The following is a 14,726-nucleotide window of genomic DNA, read 5'->3' on the forward strand; positions in this document are numbered from 1 at the left end:
GGTCCAGGGCCGGTGGAGTCACCACGAAGTCTCACTCCCCATCAACATTCTGGAGATAAGGGCGATTTACCTGGCGTTGCGTCACTGGCAGAAGATCCTGGCAGGGTTCCCAGTCCGTGTACAATCGGACAATTCCACGGCCGTGGCATACATAAACCACCAGGGAGGAACGTTCAGCAAGCCCGTTTTAAAAGAGGTGGCAAAAGTACTACTTTGGGCCGAGAAGACGGTCCTGGCAATCTCAGCAGTCCACATTCCAGGGGTCGACAACTGGGCAGCCGACTTTCTCAGTCGGCAGGGCCTCACCTCAGGAGAATGGTCTCTCCATCCCGAGTTGTTTCACCAAATCTGCTTACGGTGGGGCACGCCGGACGTTGACCTCATGGCGTCCCGGTTAAACCACAAGGTTCCGTCCTTTGTAGCTCGGTCCCGCGATCCGCTAGCAATCGCCCAGAACGCGCTAGTCATATCATGGTCACAGTTCCAACTGCCCTATCTCTTTCCATCTCTACCTTTGATCCCTCGAGTCATCAAAAAGGTCAAGACAGAGGGAGTACCAGTTCTCCTAGTAGCCCCAGATTGGCCCAGACGCGTCTGGTACGCAGATCTGGTAAATCTGCTTGTCGACTCCCCCTGGAGACTACCAGACCGTCCGGACCTCCTCTCTCAGGGTCCTATTCTTCATCAGAGTTCTCGTTCTCTGAATTTAATAGTATGGCCATTGAGGCCGCGGTGTTGAAGACGGCGGGCTTTACTGACCATGTCATTCAGACCCTAATTAACGCCAGAAAACCCGCTACCTCGCGCATATACCACAGAACTTGGAGAGCCTTTTTTCGTCACTGCGAGCAAGATCAGCTGACTTCTATGTCTTTTTCTTTGCCAGTCATTTTGGCTTTTCTTCAGTCTGGCCTAGAGGCGGGACTATCTCTCAGCACTCTCAAGGGCCAAGTTTCGGCCTTGTCCATTCCATTCTATTCTATCGTAACTTAGCTAGCCGTCCTCAGGTCAGAACGTTTGTACAAGACCTGACGCCCCCCTATCGCCCTCCAGTGGAACCATGGGACCTTAATATGGTCCTAAGCGTCCTACAACAGCCTCCATTTGAACCCATTCAGGACATTCCATCCTCTCTCCTTTCCTGGAAGGTGGCTTTTCTGGTGGCTGTTACCTCTATTAGAAGGGTCGCTGAACTCGCAGCCCTCTCTTGTCGGTCGCCTTTTCTGGTATTCCATCAAGACAAAGTAGTGCTCAGGCCGGTGCCTTCCTTTTTGCCAAAGGTGGTTTCCACTTTTCACATTAATGAGGACATCTTTTTGCCTTCCTTTTGCCCTGCTCCAGTGCATCCACGGGAGAAGTCCCTGCACAAAATGGACCTGATCAGAGCTCTACTTGTGTACCTTTCCAGAACGGCCTCCCTTCGGCGCTCGGATGCCCTTTTTGTCATCCCTGAGGGGCATCACAAGGGTCTCCCTGCTTCCAAGTCAACCATCGCCCGTTGGATACGTTCGACCATATTGGAGGCACATCGCATCTCGGGCAAACATCCCCCTCTCGGAGTAAGGGCTCACTCCACCAGGGCGGTGGGGGCCTCTTGGGCGATCCGCCATCAGGCTTCATCCTCTCAAATCTGCAAAGCCGCAGCATGGTCTTCTCTTCACACCTTTTCAAGGTTTTACAAGGTCCACACTTATTCTTCGGCTGATGCCAGTCTTGGACGGAAGGTCCTGCAGGCGGCAGTTGCCGAAGTCTGACCTAGTCTGTCACTATCTTCTGTTCTCCCACCCAAGGGACTGCTTTGGGACGTCCCATGGTCCTGTGTCCCCCAATGAAGCGATAGAGGGATTTTTGGTACTCACTGTAAAATCTTTCTTGGAGCCTTCATTGGGGGACACAGCACCCTCCCTGTTTTTGGACATATGTCCTGTTGGCCCTGTTGGGCATCTCATTTAGTTTTTTACGGTTGTGCCCCGTTGGGCAATACATAGTTGGTTATTTTGTGCTTCGCCTACTGCTCTAGCCACTAACTGGTGAGCTTGGTGCCTGTAGGCGGGTGCATACTGCGGAGGAGGAGCTATTTTCCTTTTTTTGCATAGTGTCAACCTCCTAGCGACAGCAGCATACACCCATGGTTCTGTGTCCCCCCAATGAAGGCTCCAAGAAAGAGATTTTATTGTGAGTACCAAAAATCCCTCTTTTTCGTTTAGCAAAAACGCGCCGCTAGCAGTCCTTGTGTAGTAGCATCTATCGGCAAACAATAGATGCTACTGCGCGGGCGCCATTTTGCTACAGGAAAAAGAATTTGCCTGCAGCAATATGGCGACACCGGCCGCGCTTGCGCAGTAGCATGTCTCAGCAACCGATTTGCCTGCGCCATATTGCTGCAGGCAAATTTCTTGATGTGTACCAAAATTATACATGCAGTATTTAAAATAGGAGGCAGGTCACTGAAGGCACAGTGCCCTGTCAGAAGCTATACATATGAATAGGCAGGGCCAAAGGCCCGCCCTGAAGCATATCATTTTCTCAGAAATGAAAATAAAGATTACAAAAGAACAACTGGACGGATTTCATCAACAAAGGTATCATTTTGCTCAGTGTAACGGCGCCCACCTGACAGTGTATGTGATTTACTAAGCACAATCCTGCTGCCAGATGCGCTTTAACTTTTATATTGAGAATTTGCTGGATAACTGATTGCCAGCTGAAAGAAATGGATAGTGAGGCAAACTCCTGAAAACAGTAATTGAATACTCAGACAGCACATAGCATAGTGTTTGCTTGTGTGATCTCGACTTCACAACTCAATGTAAGTCTATGAGACCTAACTCTGACTTCTGGCCAATGAGAAGTTACAGTCACAATATGGACGTGCAGAACTGGAGCAACACCCGAAAGAGCGGAACAAGGTGACTGATCAGTATAATACTAAGCATATATAACAACAAAAAACCTCGGGAGTGGTGCTTTTAAGGCTTTGTCCTTTTTAGCATTATTTTCAATTTTATCACTTTTACAGAATAACATAAATGTTTTCATCATCATACCCATTGAATGCTTAGGCGTTTCTGTTAGGTTTTTATCAAATCTTTACAGAATAGTATGTTATTACTAGAAAAATAAAAATCTGATGGATCTATAACAATTAATCTTAAACTTAATCTAAACTTTTGCCATTTTTGTCTGCCTGGATGTGCAAACGTTTTAGACAGATGTGGAAAAAATACTGAAAAGTAACAATGTTTTCACAAATAGAAGTGTTCATTTTTTTTTTAATTAACTAGTATTAACAAAATGGAAACTGAACAAAAGAAAAATCTATATCATATCTTTATTTGAGAGGAAATGTGTTCAGTATTGGGCCTGTGCTGATACAATAGTGTTCAAAATAATAGCAGTGTGTTCAAAAACATGAGTTGAGCTCCAAATCTTTATACTAGTTTTTATTTCCATGAATTGGGAACATTGCACACTGTTTTATTATTCAAAACTTGAAGAGAAATGTATATAATTTTTAACCAGGGCTGTGGAGTTGGTAAGCCAAACCTCCGACTCCGAATTTCCATGTCACCGACTCCACGTCTCCGACTCCCTCTTACATGGCTCATGTTTAAGCGATAAATTTACTGTAGCACAGATTCATCTCAGCTAAAAGTCTACACCCTGCATTGAATTACTGTACCCAATTTTAGGAGTCTGAGTCGGTCTGATTCCGACTCCACAGGCCTGCTTTTAACTAAAAGTAACAAAAATTAACATTGTGCTGTCTGCATTTGTCTTTACAAACTCACAATATGTACTTTTTTTTGAGGATTTAGCATTCCTGTGAATCACTAACCTAATATTTAGTTTAGTTTAGTTTTTTAGAACTGCTTCACATCTATGTTGCATAGAGTCAACCAACTTCTGGCACCTGTCAACTGTTATTCCAGCCCAGGATGCTTTGACTGCATCCCACAATTTTTTGCCATTTGTTGGCTTTGCCTCAGAAAGGGCATTTTTGATGTCACCCCATAAGTGTTCTATTGGATTAAGGTCCGGGAATTGGGCTGGCCTCTCCATAACCTAAATTTTGTTGGACTGGAACCAAGATTTTGCTTGTTTACTGGTGTTTAGGGTCGTTGTATTGTTGAAACACCCATTTCAAAGACATGTCCTCTTCAGTGTAAGGCAACATGACCTCTTCAAGTATTTTTAATATATGCAAACTGGTCCATGATCCTGGCTATGCGGTAAATAGGTCCGGCACCATAGTAAGAGAAACATGCCCATGTCATGATGCTTGCACCACCACGCTTCACTATCTTCAGAGTGTACTGTGGCTTGAATGCAGAGTGTGGGGGTCGTCTGATGAACTGTCTGCGGCCCTTGGACCCAAAAAAGAACAATTTTACTTTCATCAGTCCACAAAATGTTTCTCCATTTCTCTTTAGGTCAATTGATGTGTTCTTTGGCAAATTGTATCTGCTTCAGTACATATATTTTTTTTTTTTAACAGTGGAACTTTGTGGGGACTTCTTGCTAAGAGATTAGCTTCACACAGGCGTCTTATAACTGTCACAGTACTGACAGGTAACTTGAGACTGTCTTTGATCAACCTGCTGCTGATGATTGGTAGAGGCTTTGCCATTATGGCTATTCTTCGCTCCATTCGAATGGTGGTCTTCAGTTTTCTTCCACGTCTCTCTGGCTTGCTTTACATTTTAAAGCACTGGAGATCATTTTAGCTGAAGAGCCTATCATTGTCTGCACTTCTTTATAAGTTTTACCCTCTGCAATCAACTTTTTAATCAAAGTACGCTGTTCTTCTGAACAATGTCTCGAACGACCCATATTTCTACGGCTTTCTAAGAGAAATGCATGTACAACATGTGCTGGCTTCACCCTTAAGTAAGGGCCACCTGATTCACTCCTGTTTCTTCACAATGATTGACCTCACTAATTGAACTCCACACTGCTATTATTTTGAACACACCCCCTTACAATTAATTATTCAAATACACAGACTCAAAAACATGCAGATCATGAATGAGGAGCCTGTTGGTTTTCTTACAATCTACTGCACCAACTGGTAAATTGTTTGACATGTGGTAATATCATTTGTACCAAAAACAGTGATTAATCTGGTTAGTCATATTGGACTGCTATTATTTTGAACACGACTGTGCATGAAAGAAAATGAAGACCCTGAATGTAGACAGAGGTCGATCTCACATATAGCATGCATTATAGGAGAGACCCTCCCACAAGAGAAAAATCTGACAGTTGGATCAGGCTGCAAACTGCTTATTAGGGGCTTGAAAATGACTGAAGAAATGTAGACTGAAACTTTGTAGTTACTTTTAGTTAATAAAATTGCACTAACAGGGAACTTTTTTTTTTTTTTTCACGTCAGAAGTGTTTATCGCCTTTAAAAGTGTCATTTGATTCTTCCTCTCGATCTCCTTATACACATCCACTCTACACTGTTGAGTGTGCATATGTTTTCAATGGGGAAAGGGGAATAAGTGGCTTCCATACACTTTTTGGCAGCATCTTTTCTCCCAGGAGAACCAAAGGATTGGTTATGTTGCAATCCATCTGCTTTTCCAAGGGTCAGTAGCCAAACTTCATATTAGTCAGATGCCTGAACTCCTCAGAATCGATGGGTCAAGCAAACTTTGATCTGATGTGTATGGGGGACATTAGTCTATACACTATAATTAAAGAAGTTGCCATTACTTTATATTACTGCCCTAATGTATCCCTCCGGGGCCCCTAAGGATTTTTGTAAATACCTTACGTTGCTGTTTCTGCCTGTGAGCGGCGCTATCCTTGGCTGCTCACAGGCATCACGTGACCCCGTGCTGATGTCACGACAAGTGAGGCATGACTCAGCACTGGGGTCCCTGAGGTGGCTGCTGGGTGGGATTACCCCCGCATCACACCCAGCATCCACCGTGCATTTTCCCAATGAATGGGGAGAGGCAGAGAGCGCGGTGGATGCCGGGTGTGACGAGGGGGGTAACCCCGCCCACAGCCTGGGATCCTCCGGGGAACCAGGAAGAAAAAGACCCCTGGCTGCTGCCAGCACTTGTCGTGACGTCAGCGGATGACAGAGCCGGCTGCAGCCAGGGGGTCACGTGATGCCTGTGAGCGGCCAGTGATAGCGCCGCTCACAGGCAGTATCTGCAACGTAAGGTAATTACAAAAATTCTTAGGGGCCCTGGGGGGATACATTGGGGGGGTAATATAAAGTACTGGACAACCCCTTTAAAGTCACACCACTAGCAGCCTACCCGGTTTCCCATTCAGGAAATGTGTTTTTACTGCTGTTATGCAGAAATTAAATATAAAAAAAATTGCTCGTTTTTGGAAGATCCATTGCCTTTAAAGCGGTTATCCAGGACTATTTTATTTTATTTATTTATTTTCTGAAAAGGGCCTAAAAACTAACAAGCAGGTAGTTGCTAAAAGAGGCAACTACCTGCCTGTTCTACCCAGCATCGGCTCAGAGCGGTCCTCGACTGCTCCTGCTGGCGATTCAGCTGCTCCACATTAACAGAGCAGCTCTTCTTCTGGGCTACTCAGTCGATGGGCAGTGACTGCCAACGTCATGTTGATTAACAGCCGGCTGCCTGCAGTTAGGCGGCGGGGAGCCGGCTGTCAATCAGCATGACGTTGGCAGTCATGCCCTGTCTACAGAGTGGAAGAGAAGCCGCTGATCTGTTAACGTGACGTCGGCGGAAGTCACTGAATCACCGGCAGGAGCGGTCTGTGACCACTCTGTGCCAGCAGAGATTGGCGCCAGGCACAACAGGGAAGGAGTTAACAACTACATGCCAGTTGGTTCTTTGACCCAAAATAAAAAAATAAATAAATAGTGCTGGGTAACCCCTTTTATAGGGAAGCTATAATCAAAAAATGACGTGTTTAAATCAGTTCTTTGTATTTTAAATGTGTTTTTGTTTGTTTAATTTCACATTGGTGGTTTTTTTTCATCATAATCTGTATTAAAGATATAAAGAACACTAGCAATTTTTACTCTGGCCACTAGACTTTAACTTCTTCTTGTTTCAGGAAAGGACACGTATACATAGCCATATTGGTTTGACCTTGACCCTATCTCCTTGTATTACCGTGCCTAATGAGCATGTACAAAGGTTATTGTGAAGGCAGGGGAGCAGGGTCAGATGTGATCTCGCCTATTGCGGTTGGTGGCTCCTTGTTATCAGCTGTATAGAGGTGTTACCAGTCACTGTAATCCTGCCTCTGATATGGAGCGCTGCTGAAAACTCTTCCTGAAAGGACAGGAAGTGGGACTCAAAAAAAAAAAACAAAAAAAAAAAAAAACATAGCAAGTGTGAAAATCGCAAGATTAATAATTTTGTTTTTAATGAAGAAACATTGCCAAAATACAAAATCAAGTTAACACGCAATCCTGATTTTTAACAATAGCTCATTTTCTGATGATAGTTTCCCTTTTAAACCAGTCAAATTTTTGTTTTCAACATAATTTGAAGAATTTTCGTGTTTTTTTTTTTTTTAAATTTTCCATCTTACTATCTCAAAATGGGCAATCAAGAAACGTTCTATTTTATAGAGATCGCTTCTCAGCAGTAATTTTCACCATCATCTTTGGTTGGAAATCTATCCAAGGCCTAGTTTCCCGCTTTTGGGTGCAGTTACTTTTCTGCTTTAATATATTTTAACATTTTTGACAAAGTCTGTCACTGTCTTGGAAGTATAATTCAGTTGCACATTTGCTTGCCAACACCACAAAAGTAGATCCGTGCCAAAAGCTAAGTTTATGGGCTTTCTTTATTTTTTTTTTTGCAATATACAAATAATATTGAGTAATGTAACTTTCTGCTTTTTTTTTCTCTCTTCATCGCCAATGCTGCCTACCTGCGATATAATTGCAACTGCTACTTAATGCAAGAACAAGCAGGTTGGTGTAATGGGTTTGTGCTCAGTAGTTTCCCTTGTGATTTCTCTACCTGAAAGCAATGAGCTGAGCAATTATGATTTCTGTCTTTAGCATCTTCAAAGACAATATTGGTTTTGCAGTGATTTCTAAAATACAAGCGAAGTCTTCATTGTTAAGTCCTATCTGGTCCGTTTGCACCATGCCGTACTTCATGTGTAGCAGTTATGTTATTGCTCTCCAGTTTTTTCTATAGGCACAGCGCTGTAGTGCAGAACGTGTAATGTTTTATACTAACTAAACTGTACTGCAATAGGTGATGGCTTGTGTGTTTTTTGTACAGTTGCGATCAAAATTATTCAATCCCCACTGCAAATTAGGTTTCCGCTGCGGAAACGCTTAAACGCATTGTGGGCACACAGCCTTAAGCAAGGTTTCAGTGCCAGAGGAAGCAAAGCCGCCCCAGAACCTCTCTGAGGCACCCTGCAAGCAGGATGTTCTTGGCAGCGTATGCTTCCTATTTCCTTCTCCAGATCTACTACTGACCTATAGGCCTGGAAAGTTCCTTTTTTTTTTTTTAATTCGCTTCACAGAACATCCTTTGTTGCAAGTTTTTTTTCCCAATATAAATGATGGGGATGACATCAATGATGCCTCTCCCTACTGACAAATGTAGTAGCCTCTTTGAAAGGCTTCAATAGGTGACACCCGTCCCCCCATCAGGGTTTCAGTAGGTGACACGCGTCCCCCCATCAGGGTTTCTGTAGGTGACACGCGTCCCCCCATCAGGGTCTCTGTAGGTGACACGCGTCCCCCATCAGGGTCTCGGTAGGTGACACGCGTCCCCCATCTGTGACTTATTTATGTGGTTTAGAACATATTGGAGCTGACTTTTCCTATGGTTTTGGGTTAGTAGAAGTGAATATATAACGAGAACAGAGATCGAGACCGTCACTATTTAGTATGAGCATTACTACGTAAACTGAAGCCTCAGGATCTGCTGTTACCAAATCTTGCAGGTCTTTTGCAGTCGCTCAAGAGTTTGATCATCTGCGTCCTCAGGAATCTGGTGAAACCACTTGTTTGTATTAGTTGTGTTGATGGTTCTTGTTCCATCGTTTTATTGTTAAAACAGCAGAAAGTTTTGTAGATTTTGCTAATAAAAGGAATATACAGTGGGGTTGAATAATTTTGATTGAATCTGCATACATTTGTATTGAATGAGTACACATTTCAATACAAGATTTGGTTTTTGAATATATCACAATCCACATGATGGGGGTTTGCTCTTAATAAGCAGCAAAACATTCTTGTGAATCCATGTGTCCTGTTTCCATTTGTTCCATAGGCAAGAAGAAGGTATCCCCAGATAAAATGGCAGCGATGCAAGCACGGATTGACGAAGAAAGGAAGGCACTTGAAGCAAAACTTGACATGGAAGAAGAAGAACGGAATAAAGCTAGAGCGGAGCTTGAGAAACGGGAGAAAGATCTACTTAAGGCCCAGTAAGTACAGTGGAGGCAATGCTCTGCTCTTCTGCCAGTGCATCTGTCAATATAGATTTTCATCCAAATATTCTATAGTAAGCAATCTTATCCCAGATCTTATTTTTGTATAGATCTTTTGAAAGATAAAATCAGTAAACCAGTTTATGTTCTTTAGTTTTGACACATCTCCCAATGGTCTTTGTGAGATACTGGGAAAGACACTTTATTTGCATTAAACACCACGTATGTTTCCAACAGCACTAAAATCTAAATCCCTTCCTCACCATATGCACTTTGAAAAGGAAATTGGTGTTACTGTTTTTTCTATATTAATGTTTCAGTTAAAGGGAACCTGTCAGTAGGTTTTGGCTTTGTGAATTGATAGCAGCCTAATGTGAGGACAAAGACCCTTATTTCAGCTACAGTACAGACCAAAAGTTTGGACACACCTTCTCATTTAAAGATTTTTCTGTATTTTCATGGCTATGAAAATTGTACATTCACACTGAAGGCATCAAAACTATGAATTAACACATGTGGAATTATATACTTAACAAAAAAGTGTGAAACAACTGAAAATATGTCTTATATTCTAGGTTCTTCAAAGTAGCCACCTTTTGCTTTGATGACTGCTTTGCACACTCTTGGCATTCTCTTGATGAGCTTCAAGAGGTAGTCACCGGAAATGGTTTTCACTTCACAGGTGTGCCCTGTCAGGTTTAACCCCTTAACAACATTTGCCGTACTAATACGCGTCTGTGCCCTGGGACTTAAGAGCCAGACCCGTATTAGTACGTCATGGCGATCGCGCACGCACACAGGCTGTGCGGGCGCGATCGCCGCCGGGTGTCAGCTGATAGTACCGGGTGTCAGCTGTGACAATGTGCAGGGAGCGGTCCTGCACCGCTCCCAGCACATTAACCCCCGCGATGCTGCGATCGAAGTCGATCGCGTGGGCAAGGGGAGGTGATCGCCGATACTCACCTCCTCTTCCGGCTTCCAGCGCAGTCTGCAAAGGCTTCCCGGGTGTTGCCATGGCGACCCGATGTCGTCATGACAACATCCGGGTCACCAGACAGCAGGAAGATTGCTTGGACATGCGCAGTGCATCTCCAAGCAATCTTCACACTGCATTTCTGACAGCTTGCATGGCATAGGGATGGTGCTGCATTCCTGTGCCATGCAGGCGATCAGAGAAAAAAAAGTGAAAGTCCCAGAGTGGGACAAAGTAATAAAGTGTATAAACTGTGTGAAAGTGTAAAAAAAAATAAAAAAATAAATTTGCAAAAATATAAAAAAAAAATAAAAAAAATAATCCACCAAAAATAAAAATATAATGTACCCATCAATAAATATTATTATAAAAAATAAAAAAAAAAAACAATAAAAGTACACATATTTGGTATCGCCGCGTCCGGAACAACCTGACCTATAAAACTGTCCCACTAGTTAACCCCTTCAGTGAACACGGTAAAAAAAAAAAAAAAAAAAAAAAACGAAGCAAAAAACAATGCTTTATCACCATACCGCCAAACAAAAAGTGGAATAACACGCGATCAAAAAGACGCATATAAATAAAAATGATACCGCTGAAAACGTCATCTAGTCCCGCAAAAAACAAGCCGCCATACAGCTCCATCAGCCGAAAAATAAAAAAGTTATAGCTCTCAGAATAAAGCGATGCTAAAAAATATTTTTTTCTATAAAATTGCTTTTATTGTGTATAAGCGCCAAAACATAGAAAAATGATACAAATGTGGTACCGCTGTAAACGTACTGACCCGAAGAATAAAGATACCTCATCAATTTTACCACACGCGGAACAGAATTAAAAAAAAAAACAAAAAAAAAAACAATTCCTGAATTGTTGGTTTTTGTTTATTCTGCCTCCCAAAAATCGGAATAGGAAGCGATCAAAAAATGTCACGTGCCTGAAAATGGCACCAATAACAACGTCAAGTCATCCCGCAAAAAACGAGCCGTCACATGACTGTCTGCCAAAATCTGGAAAAATTATAGCTCTCAAAATATGGCGATGCAAAAACTAGATTTTACAAAAAATGCGTCTTTTAGTGTGTGACAGCTGTCAGTCATAAAAACCCCATATGATTCTGGCATTGCTGTAATCACACCGACCCGAAGAATAAAGTCGTCTAATCACTTATACCGCACAAGGAACAGCGTCAAAAATAAACTCTTGGGTTAGGGCTGGGTTTGGGGCTAGGGTTGTGCTGGGGCTAGGGTTGTGCTGGGGCTAGGGTTGTGCTGGGGCTAGGGTTGTGCTGGGGCTAGGGTTGTGCTGGGGCTAGGGCTGGGGTTGGGATTTTTTTCAAAAGTAAGAAAAAAAAATGACGATATGGCGACTAGTGTTGAGAGCAAGTGCTCGCTACTTGAGTTTGCATCGGGTGCTCTGGTATGCATTGAGTATCGTGGGTATTTGAGTGACATGCTCGAGTCTCTGCCCCATATGCTTCGCGGCCAAAAAACTTTACGGGGATTGCCTGCCATGCATGAGCGATCCCCCGCATGTTTTTTTTTGGGTGTCTAATAACCGTGAAACATGCGGAGCAGGGACTCGAGCATGTCACTCGAGCACACGCTGTACATGGTGCATACCTGAGTACCCGATGCAAACTCAAGTAGCGAGCACTTGCGCTCAAGAATAATGACAACTTATTCAATATGATGACCTAATGTAAACAAATTCTGTGCCGTACCTCTGGGTTCAAAATGTTCACTATACACCTTAATAAAATCCTTGAGGGGTATAGTTTCCAAAATGGGGACACTTGTGGGGGAGCTCCACTGTTTAGGCACATCACGGGCTCTCCAAACGCGACATGGTGTCCGCTAACAAATTGAATGGAAAATCGGCTCAAATTGTTAGCGGACACCATGTTGCGTTTGGAAAGCCCCTGTGTGCCCAAACTTTGGAGCTCCCCCACAAGTGACCCCATTTTGGAAACTAGACCCCCCCAAGGCACCTATCTAGATGCATAGTGAGCACTTGGAACCCCTAGGTGCTTCTCAAATTGATTCATAAAAATGAAAGTGGTTTTTTTTTTCACTTTTTCCTTTTTTACGAATCAATTTGTGAAGCACCTGGGGGTTCCAAGTGCTCACTATGCATCTAGAAAGGTGCCTTGGGGGGTCTAGTTTCCAAAATGGGGTCACTTGTGGGGGAGCTCCAAAGTTTGGGCACAGAGGGGCTCTCCAAACGCAATGTGGTGTCCGCTAACAATTTGAGCCGATTTTCCTTTCAATTTGTTAGCGGATACCATGTTGCATTTAGAGAGTCCCTGTGTGCCCAAACATTGGAGCTCCCCCACAAGTGACCCCATTTTGGAAACTAGACCCCCCAAGGCACCTATCTAGATGCATAGTGAGCACTTGGAACCCCTAGGTGCTTCACAAATTGATTCATAAAAATGAAAGTGTTTTTTTTTTTCACTTTTTCATTTTTACGAATCAATTTGTGAAGCACCTGGGGGTTCCAAGTGCTCACTATGCATCTATAAAGGTTCCTTGGGGGGTCTAGTTTCCAAAATTGGGTCACTTGTGGGGGAGCTCCAAAGTTTGGGCACACAGGGGCTCTCCAAACACAACATGGCGTCCGCTAATTATTCAAGCAAATTTTACAATCAAAAAGTCAAATGGCGCTCCTTCCCTTCCGAGCCCTGCCGTGCGCCCAAACAGTGTTTTTTCCCCAAATATTGGGTATCTGCGTGCCCAGGGGAAATTGCACAACAAATTTTGGGGTCCATTTTTTCTTGTTACCCCTGTGAAATAAAAAAAAATTGGGTCTAAAGTAACATTTTTGTGAAAAAAGTTAAATGTTCATTTTTTTCTTCCACATTCAAAAAATTCCTGTGAAGCACCTGAAGGGTTAATAAAGTTCTTGAATGTGGTTTTGAGCACCTTGAGGGGTGCAGTTTTTAGAATGGTGTCACTTTTGGGTATTTTCTGTCATAAAGACCTCTCCAAGTGACTTCAAATGTGATGTGGTCCCTAAAAAAATGGTTTTGTAAATTTTGTTGGAAATATGAGAAATCGCTGGTCAACTTTTAACCCTTATAGCTCCCTAACAAAAAAAAATTTTGGTTCCAAAATTGTGCTGATGTAAAGTAGACATGTGGGAAATGTTATTTATTAACTCTTTTGTGTGACATATCGCTCTGATTTCAGGGCTTAAAAATTCAAATTTTGAAAATTGCAAAATTTTCAAAATTTTCGCCAAATTTCCATTTTTTTCACAAATAAACGCAAGTGATATCGAAGAAATTTTCCACAATCATGAAGTACAATATGTCACGAAAAAACAGTCTCAGAATCAGGGGGATCCGTTGAAGTGTTCCAGAGTAATTACCTCATAAAGTGACAGTTGTCAGAATTGTAAAAATTGGCCCGGTCATTAACGTGCAAACCACCCGCGGGGCTTAAGGGGTTAATAAGTGGGATTTCTTGCCTTATAAATGGGGTTGGGACCATCAGTTGTGTTGTGCAGAAGTCTGGTGGATACACAGCTGATAGTCCTACTGAATAGACTGTTAGCTGCTTTTTTCTTGCCATAATACAAATTCTAAGTAAAGAAAAACGAGTGGCCATTAGTGATGAGCGAGTATGTTCTGTTAACCCTTTCGCCGAGTATGCTCGGGTCGAGCTCCGAGTATTTACAGCTGCTCGGTGATATGTTTGAATCGCTCCCGTGTGCATGATTTGCAACTGTTTGACAGCTTTATTACATGTGAGGAATGTGTAAGAAATAGACATTCCTCACATGTATTAAAACTGTCAAACAGTCGCAAATCATGCACACGGGAGCGATTCAAACATATCACCGAGCAGCTGTAACTACTCGGTGCTCGGCCCGAGCATACTCGGAACAGAACATACTCGCTCAACACTAGTGGCCATCATTACTTTAAGAAATGAAGGTCAGTCAGTCTGAAAATTGGGAAAAAGTTGAAAGTGTCCCCAAGTGCAGTTGCAAAAACCATCAGCGCTACAAAGAAACTGGCTCACATGAGGACCGCCCCAGGAAAGGAAGACCAAGAGTCACCTCTGCTTCTGAGGATAAGTTTATCCGAGTCACCAGCGTCAGAAATCGCAGGTTAACAGCAGCTCAGATTAGAGACCAGGTCAATGCCACACAGAGTTCTAGCAGCAGACACATCTCTACAACAACTGTTAAGAGGAGACTTTGTGCAGCAGGCCTTCATGGTAAAATAGCTGCTAGGAAACCACTGCTAAGGACAGGCAACAAGCAGAAGAGACTTGTTTGGGCTAAAGAACACAAGGAATGGACATTAGACCAGTGGAAGTCTGTGCTTTGG

General features: G+C 43.1%; 1 protein-coding gene across 2 annotated transcripts in view; it reads left to right on the top strand.

The window, feature by feature from the left end:
* The window catches only part of KIF3A (kinesin family member 3A), a 93,767-nt gene that overhangs the window by 39,328 nt on the left and 39,713 nt on the right, over positions 1-14,726 (top strand). For both annotated transcript variants that reach the window (XM_073651235.1, XM_073651236.1), the window contains one exon: positions 9,255-9,411. In XM_073651235.1, coding sequence (XP_073507336.1) covers positions 9,255-9,411 — 157 coding nt within the window. The remainder of the gene's footprint in view (positions 1-9,254; positions 9,412-14,726) is intronic.

The sequence above is a fragment of the Phyllobates terribilis genome, unplaced genomic scaffold (assembly GCF_046119375.1).
Source record: "Phyllobates terribilis strain yellow unplaced genomic scaffold, ASM4611937v1 Scaffold_11__3_contigs__length_659146591, whole genome shotgun sequence".
In the NCBI taxonomy this organism is placed as follows: Eukaryota; Metazoa; Chordata; class Amphibia; order Anura; family Dendrobatidae; genus Phyllobates; species Phyllobates terribilis.